The sequence below is a fragment of the Tetrao urogallus genome, assembly GCF_951394365.1.
Source record: "Tetrao urogallus genome assembly, chromosome: 5".
Taxonomy (NCBI): domain Eukaryota; kingdom Metazoa; phylum Chordata; class Aves; order Galliformes; family Phasianidae; genus Tetrao; species Tetrao urogallus.
This window is the reverse complement of record NC_136818.1, coordinates 4,250,304-4,272,160: the sequence shown is the minus strand read 5'-3', so window position 1 is coordinate 4,272,160 and position 21,857 is coordinate 4,250,304. Positions and strand designations below refer to the sequence as shown.

Sequence of the window (21,857 nt, the reverse complement as noted above, 5' to 3'; positions counted from 1 at the left end):
AGCAGAGGGGGAGAGAGGACCGCTGGTGCCTCCATCACAGCAATCAATGAGAAACTGAAGAAAATACAGTATTATCAATCCCTGTGTTCACTTTCTTTTCTGGGACAGGATGAAATGCAGCTCCAGTGAGGCCAACATATGTGCCTGTGGGGCAAATTCTCAAGTTCTGTGTCAAGCTTACCTATAACAGTCAAGAAAGTGAATTTAAATGTATTCTCGTGTTCCAGGGTTTTTATCCACCCAAGTTACACAGTTGTCTCCAATCCCACAAACACTTCAGTGCATGCTTCTTTTTAAGTGCTGTAAGTCAAAGACTTGTCCCTGTGTTTAAGGCCTCTCGTGCTGGCTGCTCCAGATCCACTGAGAGCCACGAGTGCTGGCAATGGGGCTACGATGGCCATCTGGTCCTTAAAAGGACCATTCCTGCACATCTCACAGCCATTGGGTCAGTAACTGGGATGCCTGTTCCACCAGCACACAGTGACACAGTGCACTGGTGGCCTCTCTCAAAGCACTGCCTCACCACCAGTCCAAAGTCAGTGTGAAACGGCAGGGCTTGCAAGGGTAGAGCTCCAATCCCAGGGCCCAATCTCTTGATCTCACCTTACCGAACATCTCTGTAACCTCTGCACCTTGCAACAATCTCTGTATTAAAAACAAACAAAAACAAACAAAATGACCTTGACTTCAAAAGAAAAGCTGCTTCACACTCATGCCTAGGGAACCATGAAAGCAAACAGCACGTGGCAGATGAAAGCCACATCTCCTAAAGCATGACAGTGGGGAACTGAGTACAGCATTGTGGGCACAGTGTGCAGAAAAGGACAGAATCATAGAACTGAGTTGCAAGGACCCTTAAAGGCCATCTAGTTCAACTGCCCTGCACTGAACAGGGACACCCACAGCTCCATCAGTTGCTCAGAGCCCATCCAGCCTGAGCAACTGGGTGTCTCCAGGGATGGGGCACCCACCACAATATAGAGCAGGACTCTATCATTAGATGGTCACCAACCCTATCTGAACTTACAGTATTGCATGAATAATGCCCTACAAAAAATAGAATATTGGTATAGAAAAGGTTAATGCTTCTGAGTATCTGTCTCCCACTCAGCAGATCTGAGTGGGCACCTTCCAAATGAGAATATTCTGTGATTGTATGGATATACTAAAACTAAAATGTTGCATATTAGAAGGCTAAATCACTGAACAACAAAATTCTTGTAACATAACTGCCTCGGAGCCAGACTCATGCAAACAGACACACCACCAGAAGCGCTGCTCAGATGCTGTTTAGCAGATCAATGCATTTTGCAGGCAGAAATTAACTCCCCTTGCTGCAGTTAATACACTGAAGTGGACCAAAGTCCTGTGCTGCGTTTGGCAATGAAATGATGCGTTCCTGCATCCTGGGTGTGGGATGTGTGGCAGCATGTCCAGCTACATACTGGGCTCATGTGACCCTGATTTTCCTTGCATGAGGATTTTAAATGAGGAGTTGCTTGTCTTCTGAGGAGATGTTGGTAGCGGAGTCCCTCTGTAGCAACAGGAATGGCCATGAAGTGCCTGATGCCACGCTCACCCTGCCTTTGATTCCCCTTGCAGTGCTGCAGGTCCCAGCCTGCTGCCAGCCTCCATTTCCCATCCTCCAGAATATGATGGAGCAGCTATCAGCAGCACCTCCAGCACTGCAAGCCAGAGGTTTCGAGTGTTAATCCAGGCACAGAGACAGGAATCCAACATGCATTATAGACAAGCTGAATTCATAATGTTATAAATGGAACTATAATCTATATATATATATATAGTTTTTAGAACACAACACCTTTGAGAATGGTTCTTTAATTCCACCTCTAATGTGGACTGCATTGTTTGCAGCTCAAATCTCTCCAGTGCCTCCCCTCCAACGACCTCACTCACCAGTGAGGAATTGTTGCTGTGCCTGCTTGCACAAAGCAGCCTGGCATTTTATCTGGGAGACAGTCCACAAATAACTTTATATATATATGGCCTATTTCTGGTGCCAGTATCAGAAAAGATATAACGCTCCAATAGCCCTGCTGGGTGCTGGGGAGGAGTTTGATAGTGCAAGTCAGCCCACTGTATTGAAGGATGGCAGAAATTTGGAAGGAAGGCAGATCGGACCAATGCCAGGATGGATAATGATGCACAGAGTGGACAGTGGGGTCCAACTCCACCTGACCTTTTTAAGCACTGCTAAAACCTTGCCTTGTCCTGCTGTCCAAGTGACACAAAAGAATGCAATGTAGAACAAGGAGATAATAGTGGGGCACACCTCAGCCAGTTGTAATCCCTTGCCTTTCTCCCAGCAAAAGCAATTTAGGTTTGATATAAAGACTAAAACTTTTTACTCGAGTTCTTCTTGTGTAGGCAGAGAAAGGACAAAGAATTTCTGAACTCATCAGAAGCACATTAGCAGGTAAGGATTACATTAACATACTCTTGAAGGTCACAAGAAGGCAGTTCTCATTTCAGTTGACTACACAGTTTACCCATGTGCTACATTTCTTTTTGTTTAGTGAAGACAAGCCCCAGGACCATTCTGAGCTCTAATTATATTAAAATAACACGGTAAGAGGTCCTTTTATTTTGATGATTTACAATGCCAGCTATTGAAATGTGCTTTGCAATTAATTTGGGAAATACACAGAGTGACACTTCTCTCCCAGTCTTCTGTGGGCAGAAGACAATTCACTGTCTGCTTAATAGCTATAATAGCTCAAGACCAGATTCTCCTACAATAATTACACTTTCTCTCAAATTTATTGAAGTTAAAGCTTGCAATCATCTGCTGGGAATACTTCATTTATGCATGAAGTACCTCAGCCTACTTTAGCAAAAGAAAAGCAGGGAGATATGGGTGCTTGTTCAAATACTAAAGCCTCCACGGAAAACTTTAATTTTTATTAATATCTAATAATGTTACAGATTTCTCGTGCATTTTTTGTGCCTGCCTAGTAGTCCTCAGAGGATAATTTTAAAAGCTATGTGCAACCTTGAGGCAACAGGTATGGGGCAACTTGGGCTACAGCATGACCAAGAGGCTTTCCAATGGCTATTTTTAATTTCTTCTGACACATAAAAGCCAAATATTCTTCTCTTATTCTTCTCTTATTCTTCTCTTATAACACTCATAAGAGAAGTGTTATGGGAGAGGATCTTATCTTATGGGAGAGGATATATTTCAGATTTAGGGAACATCTCTCTTGTCCCAAATCACTTTAAAAAAAAATTTAGGCTCTTCTGCTGCAGTACCTGTATAAGAACATCCAAAAGCTGTTCTGATCCAGGCGGATAGTGACAGGATAAGGGGGAATGGTTTTAAACTGAGACAGGGTTGGATATTAGGAGGATGTTTTTCACCTAGAGGGTGGCAAGGCACTGGAACAGGTTGCCCAAGGAGGCTGTGGATGCCCCATCCCTGGACGCATTCAAGGCCAGGCTGGATGTGGCTGTGGGCAGCCTGGTCTGCTGGTTGGTGACCCTGCACGTAGCAGGGGGGATTTAAACTGAGAAGAATCTTTATGCTCCTTCTTACCCCAGGCCATTCTATGATCCTATGATAACTCCCCATCAGCTTTGGACACGAGATGATACATTATGGGGATGACAATAGGCAAGAGCTCTATAGACAATGGTGTATCCAAATATATATGCTACTGATAACATAATTCTGAATTAACCTTCAATTCCCCGTGCTGGAAAACCTCTCCCTGGGCAGAGTAGATGAACCAAACCTGGAAATGAGTTTCCTCCTTCAAGTGAACTGAAGGGCATGGGCTGAACAGCAAACACTGCTGCCCCAGTAGGGCTTCGCTGTCATGTGGAAACAGTCAGACAGTTCTCTATATTACCTTATCGTAAAATTGGGTATTTCCAAAAGGGGAAAGGCCCCTGGGATATGTTCCAATTCTCTGCAATTTGGTCAGTGTCATTGTCAATGATTTACCAACATGTTTCAGAGCTCGATGGGCTCCAGGCTTTTTCCGGCAGCACCAGCCCCACAGACACCTGAAGCCTCAAGAATTTGCTTGCAGCTAATTTAAAGCAAACATTTACATATGGAAAAACAATGTGGTGGAGCCTGTGCCAGGTTTCTCCCTTGATTCTCACTATATGCTCGCTGTCTATAACAGCACGTTGGGCCACGGCTGCAGCATGCGGGGAGCCGGCGGCGGTGCCTGCCCAGAGGTAAGCTTGCTTCCATCCAGCTTTGCATACAGGAATTAGGGGCCAGTCAGTCAGCCCATCAATTCCGCCCCGACTTGAGGCATGTGCACACTGCTCTCTCTGTAAACAGCTACCAGGAAAAGAAAAAAAATATATACATATTGGCTGCTTTCCAAGCACGAGCTCAGCATCATAATTCCTTCTTATATGTACTGTTTGCAAAATGGTTTTTCTTTCACACATGACAATTAAGCCTTCTTTAAACTTTCTTACTGAAGTCGCCGTATCATTTCTGGTCATTTGAATTATTTGAATTCCCTTTTTTTTTTTTTTTTTCCACAGGAAAGTTTACAAGGGAATATTTTTCATAACTTTCCTCACAGTAATTATTTTGCATTTGACCCGATTCCAATCCAAGCCAGATTCCTGTTTCTCTATTTTTTCCTCTGAACAATAATTAACCTATAGGAACGTCACTTAGGCTTTGAAGGAAGAGAGTAAACAAGTTACTTTTCCTAAAGCTACAGTGTTATGATGGCAGAACTATATTTTTTTTTCCTACAGCTATTAATTTCAGGCTTGTTCTAAAGGCAAATATGATTTAGAAGGATCAAAAAGGGTATCAGTGATAATTGGAACGTGGAGACAAGGAGAAGGCAGAAAGGAAAGAAAATCATGGTAGTGATACACTTAATTATGAAGGCTTATTCTGATAATCCTTCCTGAAAATGAACAAAGACGAGATTTTTGATGTTTGATGAACTTATCAAACAAGGCAGAATAATGAAGAGGTAAATGTAAAATCCGATCGAAGGTGAACCAATTAAGCACTTGGTGAAGTGCTGAAGGACACAGCCCACAAATCCTCCTGACAGAGCCAGAAGGCATCCACAGCAGCACCATCTCCAGCACAGGGTCTTTCTTGCAGACTCCCTGTTCTCCTTAGGACACAGCAGGTTTGATCCCTCCCATCACCCATCATCCCTAACCCTAACCATGGTGCCAATTTAGTGGGCTCACTGATTAATCTCCAAAGTGCTCCCAGCTCCACTAATTATCAGTGTTTCTCTTTGGGCTGCAGTCTCGTAAGTGAAACAGACTGCTCATTAGTTAATCACTAACATCACGATAATAATGTTTTGACTCAGAATAACCCCTCAAAATGCTTTGAAGGCTGCAGCAAACTCAGAGTCACATCATTACACCAGGGATTTCTTCTCAAGACAAAGAAACACATTATAAAAACAAAGGTTGTAGGATTTGAGGCGGAAACACGGAGATCATAAAGACTGGGCTGGGTGGCAAGGCAAATATTTTCTTGCTGTTATATATAGCACTATTCAGTGTATGCTCAGAGACTGATCCAAAGACTATTGTGATGCATTACTTCTGCCATTTCCCATTTTTGTATCTTCCTTTAATTTCCCCCTCCCCCACATACAGAAGGCATGCATTTCCTTTTAGAAATCATCAGCCAACAAATCCTCATGGTTAAAACAGCTTTGTGCCTTGCCACCCAGTGCCACTGGTGCAGCCATTGCCACGACCACACACAGCAGCTGAGCCTGAGGTCAAACCTGATTGCCAAAATACTGACCATAGGTTCAGAACTGTGTTAAAGAGAAGTGAAATAAATAGATTTCAAACCAAGGTGGCAAGAATAACTATTCCCAGATTTTGTGATGTGCTCCTCAGGAAAAAGCCTATTGGAAAGGGTTGGTTGCCTTCTCTCAGGAAGGAAGCTGGCACTGATTGCCTTCTCATTTCACACAAAATAAGTTCCTATTGGAAGAACACACAGATCTTACTCATAAAGCTCATCTTCAAAGCCCTCAGAACACTGCCTCTCCCTCTCTTTAGAAGAAGCATCAGAGATGCAAGTTCTCCAGCTCCTGTCAACTGTCAGCTGAGCCAGTGGTCGGAATGGACTGATTGCTTCCCTTGCCAAGGGAGAAAAGTAAGGCTCCACTGTAATGTATGCATTTATCTTCTGATGTGCACGTATTGAGGATGTACACACATTAATTATACATATGATACATATTCATCATCCTGAGGCATCTGTAAACTCACCCAAACATGATGGAGGTGCTCCTCTCATAGAGAGGCTCTTGCTTTGGTGTAAACTGGCAATAAATTTAAGGCAGCAGAGCTGCAGAACACCAAATCAAAGCAAAAGGTGGAAGAACCAGGCCAGAATATTTGGCCAGAACTTTCTCCCTTTTCAATTTCAGAATTAATTACGGATCTCCTGGTTCTTAATGCAAATATTCTAACAAGAAGAAATGCAAAGCAGCCTTCATTCATCAGTTCCTGTTCTCAAATTCTGATATCATTCCAGACACCTTCATAATTCAAGTCTTCATTTTCAAATACCTGACATAATTTTGCTTTCTAATGAGTTCATATCCCTGTATTTTTGTTCCCGTGCTTTTAATCTGGAAATGATTTGGCTCTTCTCACCCCCCCAGGTTTAAAAGCAGAAGTCCTCATTAATAACCTGTTAGAAACATCTCACGATCAGTGCTGTAATTTGTATCTACGTCCATCCAAGGGAAACAAATTAGATGTTTCTCTCTTGTGCAGCACCGGCACCGGACGCTGCTGCAGCCAGCAATGTTTGGAGGGCAGCGCTGCGAGGGGCCCCTCTGGGATGAGCAAAGCTGCAGTGCTGGAAAGAGCTGTGCCAGAGCTCCAAGCTGTGGGAATGACTTCCAGTGCAAGGAGAGCGGTGAGTGAATTGGACTCAAACTCCAGCCAAAGGTTTTGGGTGGGCAGAGCAGAAGTTCATCCATGTTACGCTTCAACTATTAACAGCATGGCCCATTAACCATATCTCTCAGTGTCACATCCCCACAGTTCTTGAACACCTCCAGGGATAGTGACTCCACCACCTCCTTGGGCAGCCTGTGCCAGTGCCTGATCACTCTTTCAGAGAAGTTTTTCCTTTTACCCAACCTGAACCTCCCAGGGCACAGCTTAAAGCCATTCCCTCTCATCCAGATCTCAGCTAAAGCAGGTCAACATTGCTTCATCCACAGCACTGTTTCTCTACATGGCTGCCACATCAAGGCTTTCTCCTCACCCCCAAAACAAAAGCTCTTTCAAGCTGCAGCTCCTGCAAACATTCATTCTTGAGCTATAATCATTGCTATAAGCTCCTGATGGAAGAGTGCAGTGTTTGCCACACAGCATGGTTTCTTGTGGCACTGAAATATAGCTACCAAATACCAAAGCAAATGCAAAAAGGGTTCCTGAAGGTAGAAAAACAATTCTCTGTGCACTCCAGGTCGCTGTATTAAACGGCATCTTGTGTGCAATGGCAATACAGACTGCAGAGATGGGTCTGATGAGAATGACTGTGAAGATGAAGATACTGAACGCCCCTGTGGCAATCTGTTCCCCATCCCAGGGTCTGAAAAAGCAGCACGAGGGTGAGTAATTAATCAATAGCTGCAACTTCAGCAATCAAAACAGGACTGTTTATATTGCCTGTCCTTAATAAGAGCAGTGCTCCATGGACTGATACCGTGCCATGAAAAACCCAAGGGGGAGTATCAGCCCTCTGTTACCATGGGTAGCAGTGTGAAGGCTGGAGGGTTCAGCACAAGTTTTCTTTCCAGTTCTTCTCAGGTTTACTACCAGAGCTTGCCTCAGCCACCCTGAAGCCACACTTCTTTACTACTCTCTGGGTCCAGTTAACTTACAGCTTTTACCAGTTCATAAGAGCAAATACTAAAGGAAACAGTAGATATTGGAAATGCAGCATCCTGCAGAGACTTCCATCTGTAGAGAGAATATCTGACTCCAGGATTTAGGACTTCGAAGCACAGAGTCAAAGCAGAGAGCCTGAGCACCAGATGATGATAAGCTGGAGAAAGTACTTGTATGCATGAAAAGGTTTTATTCTATTATGTTTTTTCTTTTTTTTTTTCTTGTCACAGAATATGAAGAAAAAAACAATCTAGAATGAATTTTAAGTCAAGTTGTCTACTGTGGCACTTTTGCCCTAGATCTTGTGTTTTAGGCATGATGCTACTTAGTACCATTTGGAGAACACGAGCTACAATATGACAGCATTGCCATTCATTGGGCAGTTCTCCAACCTGTCTGACCCGATGCTCTGGAGTCAAAGAAAAAAATGCTCAGAGCATGGGGGCATCCAAAGTTCTTCGTGACCTATGTTAATTTGCACTGAGCACTGCATTCAATACTGCTTCGATTTGTTTCCTCTGCAGAACACACACACACAAGAGCAATAGCACTGTCTTGTTCTTACAGATGATTCCCTGTTGTGAGGAGCAGTGCTGCTGTCTAGTTTGAATAACGCTTTCATTTTGAGCCACTGAAACCCCACCTGTTAATTAATATTCCCAGTAATTCAGAGGGCAGCACTGTGATGGCTTGGGAGCAGGAACAGGGAGGTGTAAGGAAATGATTAACTTAGCAAACCAATAGGAGACTTCAAGTCCAGGGAGGGCACTAACTCCATTGAAAAAAATAATAATAATAATGAGACCACTACTAAAGGCAGGAGATGAAAATAAGATAGGCAACACTTACAGTGAAGCCAGGAAATATTTTGAGATGCACCAGGTCTCAAAAGGTTCACTGGGACTGGAGGAAGCCCAGTACTTGGGACTTCCACAACTGTGCTCACAGGGATGGACTTCTATCTCTAGCATCTGAATCCAAACCAGTGTCTGGAAACAAAATGGCTGTTTGCCTTCTGTTAGCTTTGGGAAGGAGAGAGCAGACTCAGCTCTCAGAGGATGGTTGCTGCTTAAGCTCCAAGTTGGATGTAAGAATGGATACGTGTGGCACTGTAGCATCGTGAGGACAGAAATAGCAACAGACTCTGCTGGAAAAAGAACACAGGAGTTAAAGATAACTTTCTGAATGGTATTTCTTCCAAAAGATACAACATCCTAACACAAGAGGAGAGAAGGTACATATATGATCCTAAATTTCTGGGAGGTCACTGTGAATCTGTCTACAATGGGGAGTGGAGGGCACTGAGGTATGATGCCACGTGTGAACGCCTGTACTATGGAGATGATGAGAAGTATTTCCTGAAGCCTTATAACTTCCACATATACCAATTCCTGGTAAGTACTTGGGTGGTCAAATTTGGCAATATTTCCTTTGCTGAAAAGCCAAACTTATTGCAAAGATACTATGCAGATTATATCAGAGGAGACAACTCACTGCATGCTGTCTTTCAAATTACCTTGCTCCAGCTGTCCCCAAGGCAATTGACAACTAGTGATATAAGAGCAGTTTTATGGCACATCAAGGCACTGATGTGCCTTATCCAGGCTTCCCCGCTTCTTATTCTACTCTAGACAAAGCCAAGATAATTTTTTTTTCCCCGTCTCTAAATTCTGAGTTTTGCTCAGATTAATGACCTGTAGAGCTTGCAGAAGAAACTTGCCTCTCCAGGGATGAAGCTGACCATAAGTAAAATGAGAACAATGCTAGCAATTCAGCCCTTGGAAGCATTTAAGTCCTTGGAATGGCTAAAAGAAACATTAGTCTGAATTCTGAGGGTGATAGTCTAGCCACCAGCTCAAAGAGGGGCAATACTCCTCTCCTTATCTACAAGCCCCGTATGCACGCTGTCTTCAGAGACACCAGAGTCTAGGAAGACACTCATAACCCATGGAGATGTCTTTTTTCAGTGTTTGTAATTTATCTGGCTTTTTATAGAGACAGCAAGTGGCACAGCCTGAGCTCAGCAGGGCTGCTGAGTTCCACACGCCAGCAAAGCAGAGCTGTCATGGAAAAGGTCACTTCTCTAAAACATGGGCAGAACAATGTTTATTTTCTAACTTTGCCCTCATAAGTGGCTGGATTACTGCTGTAGAATCTTTTTCCTAAGTAAATTCCTCCTGAAGCAGGCTGGAGTGGGGTGAAAGAAAAAAAACATCACTCGAAACAGTCAGAATTTGGTAGAGCTGTAAGGATACCGAAGGAGAGTTTTCATAATGAGAAGTGTCAAGCTGGCTTGATAGGCACCATTAGCAGCTTTGCCTGTTATGGCATTTCTTCTGGTAGTTAGAAACAAGCCATTCCCCTGCATGTGGATAGATGAAGCAGGATGTGTGGCTTTATCTGCATTTCCCACACACGTCCAAATGAAATGTCATGTGGCTGCATTCCTTATTCTGCTCTCATTGATAAGGCAGCGTTGACACCATCAGGAGCATCACTGGATTCAACAGAGGTATGACCAACTCCTTGAAGAAATAGGGAAAGATTCAAAAGGAAAACGCATGAGAAATTAATGTGTGCTCCTTCCACTTTTAGGCTCATGCTGATTCTGGATTCTCTTCTGAGTTTTACGATGATTCAAAAGATCTGATTGATGCCCTCAGGAGCAGTAAATCCAAAGGAGGGGGTTTCACCATCGGGATTGGGCCTACAAAAATAGATTTCAAACTGAACCTTGGCTTCACCTTATCACGTGGCAAAGGATCCCTGAAGAATTTCACAGAATATACTGCAAAGGTAAAAAACTAAAAATCAGCAATGCATACACACCAGCCATCTCATCTGTGCATTGCATGGTCCGGTTGTAACTTCTGCCTGCTTATTAATTACTTTTTTTTTTTTTTTTTAAACACATAGCAACTGTACATTAATTTGTTCACGTAATTGCAAATACATGATCCTTAGAAATCCTATTTGTTGTTCTTATTACATTTTAGAAAACAGAGAGGAAAAATGAAATTGAATTACCAAGTACCACAACATGTCATCCCACCCCATCCTGTTTCATGGCTACATTAAGCACATATTAAAAAAAACAACACAAGAGATAACAATGAAAGAGGAAGAAATACCAAGATGTTGATCAAAACAGTAGTCCCCAGGGAATGACCTCCACTAGAAAATATATCTTGTTCTAATTAATACAAGCTGCCTGATAGGCAAATGCACTATTCTTGAAGAGAGGTTCAAGAAACATGATGAAAATAAGAGCTTCCAATAATAAGGCTTATTTCTCACAAGCTTTTCTCATTTTTGTCTAGCTGTGACATTTTCTTCCCCCATCTAATAACATGAATGCTAGTATCTCCCACATATACTAAGACTTGTCTCCTCTTCTTTCTTGGTTGCTGATAGCAAACTATAAAAAATAATTACTTTGATAGCTTTCCAAGTTGAGAAGCCCTTAACCTGCTTGAATTTGGCACCACTAGAGCATTTACTGAGCACTTGTCTAGATTCACTTGCAGCTGAACAGTGATCTGTTAGGGGAGGAATCATTTAAGGGGCTGTTTCTGTTGCACTGGCATTGTGTCTGAGGCAATGATTGGTCTGGAAGAGGAGCCATGGATATGTTGTTAGATCCAGTATGTTGTTAGGTTAGTAAATACTCCCCTCCCAGACAGGGTATCCTCCTGTAGCCTCATCAAGGTTGTCAAAATACAAAAGGGAATAACAAAAATGGAAATAGCAGAAATAGAGGATGAGGAAGAATCTTGCAGAGCTCAGCACATAAAAAAAAAAAACCCGCAAACCATCCAAACCATTATGCTGCCCTCCACCTCACACAGCCACACAAGAATGAGACATTGAAAAAAAATAATTAGAATTACCACTGATTTTGTTTAAATTTAGACTGCTTTCAAGCCTGCAACACATACTGACAGTCATACTCAGGTTTTTCTCTGCAAGCTGGAGAACTAGGAATGACCTGCCCTCCCCCAGCCCCTCCATGAATATTGATTGTCAGCTCCTTTCTACTTGCAGAATGTTGGATTCATTAGAATTGCGACCAACGTGCAGACGGCCCGTTTCAAGATGAGAAGGAACAACATAATTTTGGATGAAGACATGCTCATCTCCCTGCGGGACCTTCCAGATATCTACAACTATGGCATGTATGCCAAATTCATCAATGACTATGGCACCCATTTCATGACATCTGGCACTATGGGAGGCGACCTTGAGTACATCCTCGTTGTTAACAAAGAAGAAATGAGACGAAAAGGTTAGAATGACACAAGTACTTAACTGCTCACAACTTTCTGTTCCAAACCAGGCATTTAACAACCTGTAGATCACGGAATAGTCCAGTCCAGCTTCTGGTGGCTCCTTGGTAGGTGGATGCTCATTAGCAGCCAGCTTGGAAAAGAGAGCCTATTTCTCATCACAAGATAGACATACATCCACCAAAAATCCCCAAAATGCAGTGGGGCTAGGGTATGAGTACTCATGTTCTTCACAAGATACTACTTGATGCATAGCAGAGGAGAAGCTTTATTGTCACAAAATGTTCTTCCTGATCTCATTTTAGAATAATCTGGGTGAGGTTTTTTGGTAGTTTAGTAAGGAATCCGAGTATCTTTTTCTCTCTTTCTCCAGTGTCACTTACTAGTCTTCTCTAAACCTCTTCTATTGCTTAGGGTCTTAGTTCTGGCCACCTTACGGATGCTCAAGGATTGCAAACTCATCCAAAATAAAGAATGAGAGCCCACTGACACTTTCGCATCCTAAAAAATGAGGGCTTCAATTTTCTGCAAATGAAAATAACCCATTGCACTTGGCAATAGCTCAGCATCTTACTCTGGCTAGTGTCATATCCAAAGACTACCAGAGCTCTGTCAGCTCCAGTTCTCAACAAATTAGAGCATATGAGGCTGGAGAGCTGTACCTCTAAATCTCATTTAATGAAACATCCGCTGCAGATACCTAGACTGTAGAAACAGCCATTACCAGAGAGCCAAAGCTCTCCAGCTCTCTACCTAATCAAAAACATAAGATGCAGAACAACAGCAACATGGTACCATGGAGTACACTAAACAGATGGCCAACTTTTGCAAAGGTGACAATAGTGCAACAGATCCAGATTTACCTAAATATCACCACTCTCCTCTGCTGAGGGTACCTATGCCCCTATGGGAATTCAGGTCAAAATAAATTTGAATTTGGACAGCAGGTGCAAATTGCTGAAATTACATCAGTTTCCATGGCTCTGCTCTCCAGTCTGAAATGTTTTGGTACCACCAGCACTAGGATAACTACATACTGCATAGCTAGCATTAGCCATGCCATCTTTCTGCAAGAAATTACCCATTTAGAGATTTTTTTCTGAATTCCTCAAATGGCAATGTTTGGAAACATGATGCCTCTTCAAATCATTCATTCGCTTTGAAGAGTGAGGGACATAGAAGTGAACACAGCCTTGGCAAGCGAGTCGTCAGGAAACAGACTGCCAAATTCAGAGGAAGAATTAATCAAGCACATGTGGATGCAGACTATTATTTTACTTTCTCGTGTTTATTATGTATCTGAGGAGTATATTTATTGCTACAAGATGCCCTTTTTTAGGGAAGAAGGATGCTGAAGTTCAGCAAAAGACAAAAATGTGCCCCAGTAGAGATGTAATTTTCATTCTAATGGGGCACGTTTGTGTAATTTCCATCTAACTCAGATTCTGCTAGAAAGGCCACATTTATCAAATCAGCAGCACTCTGCATCATATGATGTAGACCCAGAAGGACCACCTGCAGTGGCTGATAAGCTACTGTGCAAAGCCATGAGGAAAAAGCGGCCTCTCCATTGGCGATCACCGCCATGCTTGCTTGAAGGCTGTATTTGCAAGAGGATTTATTCAACTCCACTGAGGGATGGTCAGGATCAGGGTATAAAGCTCTCAAATCTTGAAAACCAGGGCTTCCAAAAATGAGTTTGAAGCAGGGCTGAGCAGCACAGCTCCTGCTTTAGATCCACCCATACATCCTAAGAATCCAACTAGCCCAGGAAGCTACACATTAAATGCTTTGGAAGAGAAAACAATCCTTTTGTTTTCGTGGACAGGTGACTGAGCCAGTCATGCCCAGGAAATAAAATCCCTAGGCTGAGCTCTGCTTAAACGAGAAATATCTGGAGCTACATTTCAAGCACCTGAGAAACCTGAATTTTGATAATGAGGTCACCTTCTGCATTAAGACACACACAAACAGACCACAACCAACTTGTGCAGGGCTCACGACTGCAGTTTTGCAGTGAGACCCATCACTAGCTTTCAGGCTGCAATGGCTTCCTTCTATGAACATGGCCACAAGTGAACTAAACAAATGCTTATGTCAGAGTAAGGTCCCTTGTTACTCTGCCATCAATATTTTTCATTACTTCTTTAAAAATAGATTGTTATGACTCTATTATTTAGCTGAAAATAATGTAATGTGTTCCCACATTACAAGAACATTTATGGGAGAAACATTATGTGCAGAGTAAATTAGAAAGAGTCTTCATATATTCTGATTAATTCAAAACGAAGCAGTAAATCTTGAGCACACTCAGCTATTGCAAATTACATAACATAAAAAACTATCAGGGCTCCTCCCTCAAGTGCCAATATTTTCTATGACCATCTTTTTGCAATGATAACCACTTTGCATTTATCAAGACCCAATCTTGCTGCAACCAATAGCAAATTGTATTGACAGACCCTTGCTGAACATAATTACTCAATAGGAACCATAGCAAATCAATTAACCAGGGCATTCCTCGAGTTTAATTTTATGGCCCTCCAACACTAAGATGAGCAATCACTCACGGTGCTTTGGGTGAGTGAACTTTACCCACTGCACTTACAACTGTTGAGCACTTTACTGCAAGTAACCGTGCGTTATCCGTTTGATCTTCCTCAAGGGCTCCATTTTGCATGGAGATGTAATTCCCTATGAAGCCTTCAGAGGGTTTCACAGGAATGTCACTTCAGGAACAGGACTTGAAGTCCATTTCCTAGGGCACTGAGCACATACATGAAGACACCGAGCATCTCCACACCCTGCACAACTCCCCACCTCCCCATTAGGACATATGGGACAGAAAAACAGCAGTTTTTACTCATGTTTTAAAGGCAAGCAAGAGAGTGTGCTGCTCCCTAGTAAGGCAAACTCAGTGCTCTGGGTCAGGCTCAACTAACTGGAGCCTCAACCATTAAACCACTAAATCACAGTGCAAAAATCCTACCAAGAAGAGCAGGGTGTCTGACAAAAGGAGCATCGTGAAAGTTACCTATTTCTTACAATACCCATATTAATCGAAATAGAAAGATTTCTTAACTAATCCAAAAGACATTTTTACATTTGCAGCAGATTGAAGCATACACATAAAACTACACCATATGAAATACGCACATTGCTTACCTTAGTGAAACCACCTCATTAGCCTGCTTCTCCCCTCTGCAGTCACTTCATGGGTCTCCAGTTACATATTCGGGTGATGTATGTGGCAGCACTGTAACAGCAGCATGCAATAAGGCTTTTGTAGCTTTCAGCAGACAAAACTGTCTTTCAGCAGACAACTTTCAGCAGACAAAACTGTGAGTGACTGCTGAAGGTGCTGCTTATACATTGCTCAGATCCTTAGTTTGGGAAACTTAGCAACAACCTGTTGATTTCAGCTGCTGTTCCCAGCTTTACTCTATTTATAAGTTAGTCTTTGGGGGAGGGGAGGAACCAAAAAGAACCAACACACACACACACACACAAAAAACAAAAAACAAACAACAACAACAACAACAAAAAAAAAAAACAAAAAAAAAAACCCACAAACAAAAACTACAAAATCTTTTCCATTTTAAATAAATAGGCCAAAGAAGGAAATACGTGCTTGAAGCCTTGTGTTAAGATATTCTGTTTCTTTTAATAAGAAGGAAGCTACTTAGTGGTAAGGAAGTTTCCCTATTCATCTAATATGGTCCAATACACCCCAATGAATGCTTGGCTTTGCCATTGTGAGGCTGAAGGCTGTTCTCTGCCTGGAATAAGCCTGTGAGTAACAGGCAATGTAATTAGCTGACTATTTTCCTCATTGACATGAAATACACAAGTGGGAAAATGAAAACCTTCCACTCAGTACTAATCACTGCATTTACTGTTTGCATTGTTGCTTCACAGACATCAGCTATGAAGAAGTAACCACCTGTTTTGGCCTCTCAGTGGGCATGTCAGCCACAAAGCTTATGCTGCATTGGGAAGCATCTGTGTCACTCTCTGTCTGCGCAGAGAAACAGCTTCTGAATGCTGGTATGGTGATGGAATAGTTGTCTGCTAAGATACAGTCCATGGCTCCATTCCTTTGTCGCTGAGCCTGTGGGTTAAGATAGGGTTACAAGGTATAGAAGGTATTCTGGTGCTAGCCCAAGACACAGCTCAGACCCAAGGTGGGACAAAAGCATATTTGGGTTCCCCTCTCCAGGAGCAGGTGCCTCTTGAGAGATACTGAAGTAGTAAATGTAAGTAGAGTGAAAGGATGACTGGTGAGCTACAGTCCCTTCAGCCACCCCAGAGTGGGCAGGGATGAACCAGGGAGACATAAAAATCAGATCCAAGCCCCCATGCTCCCTTGGAATTGCCCCGTGGCTCCAGTCCCTCTGTAGACGTCCCATGTGTCATTAAACATGCAGGAGACTTTGTTGCGACCCATGGGGCCAATGCCGGACCAGAGAGGGCAACAATGGTGTCTATTGAATAAGTTAAAAGCTGATCATAACAAGCAGAAAACCCCACTGATAGACAAGGAGGTCTGCATCCATGCTAAGCAGACATAAAGGCCAGAGATGTGCAGCCTCTTTAGGTCTTACCAGCTTTGGGCATTTGTCAGTGCTTAACTTATCACCAACCACGTTATAACAATGCAGAGGGTTCACCCTGCCAGTGCAGAAAGAAATGGAGCATCCTTTAATTTTGGGAGTCCAGCACTGGTACCACTCACTGAGAGTCCCTATGATGATTGAACTGTGCAGTTTCTTGTGTAGATGTGGTAACTAAATATATGTGTGTTAGCTGACTTCTCAGATGCTGGGAGCAACAGTCCAGTCGTGGAAGATATCATTGTCCGGATTAAAGGTGGAGATACCTCTTACAGTGCACGGCCCTTAAGCAGTTGGGATAGCAACACGTATCGGCGCTGGGGAAGGTCATTAAAATATAATCCAGCTATTATTGATTTTGAGGTAAGGCTTTCTGCAGTTGAAGAAACTCTGCCACTATAACGAATGAAAGTGTAGCCGAGCAGATCATTTCGTATTTTTATTGTGATCCCATCACAGAACAAGATTAAATGTAATGGGCCACTGATCTAGTAACCTCTTATTCATTTCACAATGGGGAGTACATCTCCTGCTGGCAGCATCAGCAGGGAGGCAGACAAGGAGCTTAATGCTGGATTAGTGCGAGTTAAGTTTGTGATGTGTCCCCAAACAGCTTCTCAGTGAGAGGCTCTCCATGGTTGCATCCACCCCTATTATTCTCACTAATGCTCCTGGCCTTCTGTATAGGCAGGATATTCATGGGGAACAGTTCACATTCTGCCTGCTTCAGAGCCACAGTGGTTCTAGCAAACCTCTGCACACCACGGTGGGTATTGAATCATAGAATCATAGAATGGCCTGGATTGAAAAGGCCACAGTGATCATCAGTTCCAACCCCCTGCTATGTGCAGGGTCGCCAACTGCCAGGCCAGGCTGCCCAGAGCCACATCCAGCCTGGCCTTGAATGACTCCAGGAAAGGGGCATCCACAACCTCCTTGGGCAACCTGTTCCAGTGTGTCATCACCCCCTGTGTGAAAAATGCATTGTTATGGGTGCTTCCAGGAGTTAGAGCAGAAAAAACCACTTCCTCAGTGGGGTCCTATCTCTTCCCATGCTCTGCAGAGAGGGTTTGTGGCCATAAAAATCAGCAAAGTTCTCATCCTCCCATTTTATTGGATGGTCTGTAAAATGGGAAGTTCAACTGGGGCATCCTATAGGGATTCCTAGTGTGAAGGAAGGACCAGGGTCACAGCATGGACACAGTGTCATAGCCATCCTTGCTGTCAATAGAAGGAAGTACAGCAAGAGGGCCAAACAGTAAAAGAGAATTAAGTAGTGGAACTGGTAATTATTTGCATTACTGTCAGGAAAGTGGGAATCTGCAAAGCTTTCTGGGCAGCACCCTGGTAGCAGAAAGGCCAGCTAAAGAGCAAGTGCTTTCAGTCACAACCGAATGCATGCTTCAGGTTATTCACCTTTCTTCACCAATTCCCATCAACTCTGGGCAAAACTTATTGCAGTTTTCCAGTAAAACACCTGCTGACCTCTCTGCTGGCTGCTTTGAGAGCTCAGCCATCGTTGTGCAACCAGCAGCGTTTCATGCTGCCAATAAGTTCCTACGTCCACTATAACAGCGCTTATCTGTAGCTCGCGCTCATTTGTTAAACAAGTTTATACAAATTGGACTAAGAGCTCTTCCCAAAGCCTTTCTGATCCTCCTCGCCCTGTGTGCCTTGTGCAATGAGATGATGCCCAGGACTTTCCTGGACTGACGCTCACCAGTTCTCAGCCAGATGCATGCTAGGCATATAGATATGTGTCCTCGCATCGGCCTTGAGCTTGTTGCTTTAAGGTTCCCTTTTGTTACTGGTGAAACTGGAAAGGCTGAGATTTTTCATGGATCCAGTTTCTAAACACAGTTGAATACCTAACACACCCTAAGCAGCCACTCATGGCATTTCAAAAAGCAGAGCCCTGCCACCAGTGTATGAGCCTGATGCCCTTTGGCTAATCCCATCAATCCTATGGAGTAGGCTCAAAGCAGAAGGTGGGTTACAATTACACCTGTCTACATCTGGATATTTTGATTAATCATACACAAGAACTGCATTTCGCTACTGGAAATACAAAAGCTTGCTATGCTTTTAAAGCTGTAGATGCCTTAGCATTATTTCACAGTATCAAAGAGCAAGATGTAGGCAGATAAAATTCTCAGTGTTTAGTTTCGATGATACCCGCTGTCTGAAGCTCTCACCCAAATGTTTTTGGTTCAAAAAAGCAAAAGGCGTGCAAGAACCTGACACTGTGGCAGCAGTAAGAAATCAATCAAACAACGGGCTTACTGGGGTGTTCTGATTTATCATTTGGATCCACATTGAAAAACCAAAGCATGTCAAAAGAAGCCATTCCCACACAGACCTCTAAGATGGGAAGAGTTTTGGACCAGTGGTTTCTCACTAGGCACTATCAGTGGTGGTAACATCTGCATCACATCCATGCAGCTGTCGAGGAAGACAAATGAGCTTTTTCTCAGCCTTGCCTTTACCCAGCAATCTCCCTGCTCTCTGCAGCACCTGAGTTTTGTGCCCAGCTGAAATCCCCAACCTCCATTCTTTATCTCCACCCTGTGCAGCTGCAACCTATCCACGAAATCCTGCGCAGAAGCGATGCTGGCAACATGGAAACCAAACGGCAGCACCTGAAGCGGGCTTTGGATGAGTACCTGCTGGAATTCAATGCCTGTCGCTGTGGGCCGTGCCAGAACAATGGGGAACCTGTCCTGGTGGGAGATGAGTGCTCGTGCCAGTGCCGGTCTGGATACAGTGGCCCTGTCTGTGAGCAGACTGAGCACCAAGGTGAGGTCCCAGTGTGCTCCCATAGGGGGGACAGAGCTGTCCATGCACGTGGTAAACCAACACAGAATATCTTGACTTGGGGGGAGAATAAAGATCACTGAACCCAACTCCTGGTTCCACATGGGACCATCTGAACTCTATGTTTGAGAAAGGTGTCCCAGCACTTCCTGAGCTCTGGCAGCTTGGGGCAGTGCCTTTCCCTTGCCCCCACCCAACCTTCCCTTGATGCAATTCTATGCCATTCCCTTGGGTCCTCTCACTGTCCCAGGTTGCAGAGCTCATGCTGTCCCCTCATTTCCAGTGAAGAGCTGTAGGACTACCATGAGTCCTCCCCTCTGCTGACACACGATGTTAAACAGAGCAGTTCCACCCAACAGAGCTCCAGGCCTTCAACTACCTGCTGGTAATTAGGGCCTCTCCACTGGAAAATCAGATCTGTGATAAGGAATACAATCAAAGTTTGGTAGATGATTTATGAAACTGAACTAAAAAGCAGTGGCTCAATGACTCAAAAGTGGGCTTTTTTTTTTTTTTTTTTTTTTTTTTAAAAAGAAAACCAGCAACCTCAGGTTGGGTTGTCTCCAAACCTAAGAAACCCATTGCACTCACACAAATTGCTCTGAGCATCACGGCATCAAAAAGCCCTCTCAGATCCCCAAGCCCAACCCCAACACACCCCGAATGTACCCACTGACCATGTCCCTCAATGCCACATCTCCGTGGTTCTTGGACACATCCAGAAATGGTGGCTCCTGGTTTTTAGCAATGAAGAGGGGACAGAACAGGATTTTCAGCTCATGGAAATGAAGCAGATTTTTAGTTTCAAAACTCATTTAAGAGCAAATGTGGGGTTTTTTTTTTGTTGTTTTTTTTTTGTTGTTTTTTTAAAGAAGAGTATTTCAGAAGATGGGAAGCCCAGCTTTTCATCCAGCTCTAAGTAAGAGCACACAGATCCATTTTTACTGTTCAGATTAATGAAGTGCCCAAGCCAGAGATGAAGGCCAGCTGAGTAAATAAAACACGACAGTAAATGACAGCCATCAAGCACTCCCATCATTCAGAAGCACTGCTGTAATCTATAGTATTGAACACACCTGACATCTCAGTCTGTACTGTAAAGAAAAAGCCTCAAACTGACCCATCTGCACAGGGACAGGTGGGATTTTTGTGTTGCTCCACAACAGTGAGTCTAGGGGATATTTGTCCCTCTGCTTTGCTTGGAGGTGGGGGAATTAGCACAGAGAGCTGCTGGCAGCCCTTTGGGAAGTCAAACTGCAGCTCTTCAGGTGAGACAAACATTATAATTTATGTCCTATGCTATTCCAGGCACAGAGACAGATGGGCACTGGAGCTGCTGGTCATCCTGGACCTCGTGCCAGTCGGGCTCACGGCACCGCAGCCGGCAATGCAGCAACCCAGCCCCGCAGCATGGAGGGGCACCCTGCATGGGGAGAGATGAGCAGAGCTCTTCCTGCTGAACCCAGCATGGCTCCATAGGCACGAGCTCAAGGCTCTAAGTGCCTCAGGTATGAAATACATGGGTTAGAACTGTTTACTTGCAGAAATGTCTATGTTTGCCTTTGGAAAACAAATTAAAAGCTCGCGATCCTTGCATTTTTATGCAGTTGGTATTGACATATGTACCATGAAACTTTTATAAGTTGGCACCGTCAGATTCTTACGTCTAGCATATTGGACAGGGCTGTGTCTTCAGTAAAGCCATATGCTGAGCTGCATGGAGGAAGCTTAAGCCCAAAGACGTTCAAAGAGCCATTGTGAAATGTCAACTCAAAGTGTTAAAGATTCTTACATCAATAAATAAAGAGGCCGGAAGGAAACCATTCTTTAGGGGATGCTCACATAGGGGCAGGCTGCTCCTCCAGTGATGGGTTGATTGGCACATAGGCATTTCATGCCCTGGGCATCCAGAGACAGAGAAGTTGCTACTGAGCTGCTTGATTTAAAGATCTCTTCTGAACATAAGGTATAAATCTCAGCACAGGAATACATGTGGTATTGAACTGCATCCAGAGCCCACAGCTCAGCCCTCTTAATGAACTGCCACAAAACCCAGGGAGGACAGAAGGCAAGTGGCACTTTATTTCACTGCGCTTTGCATTGCAGGGAAAGAAGGGAGGGGGGAAAAAGCCCTGAGAAGGAATCAAGCATTATGAACAGCAACAAAACCTCAAAGCACAAAGGAGCACTTCTACATACATTTGAATGGGAAAGGAATCGTGGTTTAGTGAAAGAAATTGCT

The 21,857-nt window shown here is 43.6% G+C and overlaps 1 protein-coding gene across 1 annotated transcript; it reads left to right on the top strand.

Moving 5' to 3' along the window:
* Window positions 1-4,090: 4,090 nt before the first annotated feature.
* On the top strand, window positions 4,091-21,075 carry C8A (complement C8 alpha chain; the record flags this gene model as incomplete). The annotated part of the gene is made up of 11 exons (XM_079535239.1): window positions 4,091-4,209; window positions 6,049-6,145; window positions 6,775-6,919; window positions 7,478-7,622; window positions 9,107-9,296; window positions 10,498-10,698; window positions 11,947-12,187; window positions 16,107-16,235; window positions 16,995-17,164; window positions 19,375-19,597; window positions 20,924-21,075. The coding sequence occupies 11 exons, from the start codon at window positions 4,091-4,093 to the stop codon at window positions 21,073-21,075; spliced, it is 1,812 nt and encodes a 603-aa protein (XP_079391365.1).
* Window positions 21,076-21,857: the final 782 nt, after the last annotated feature.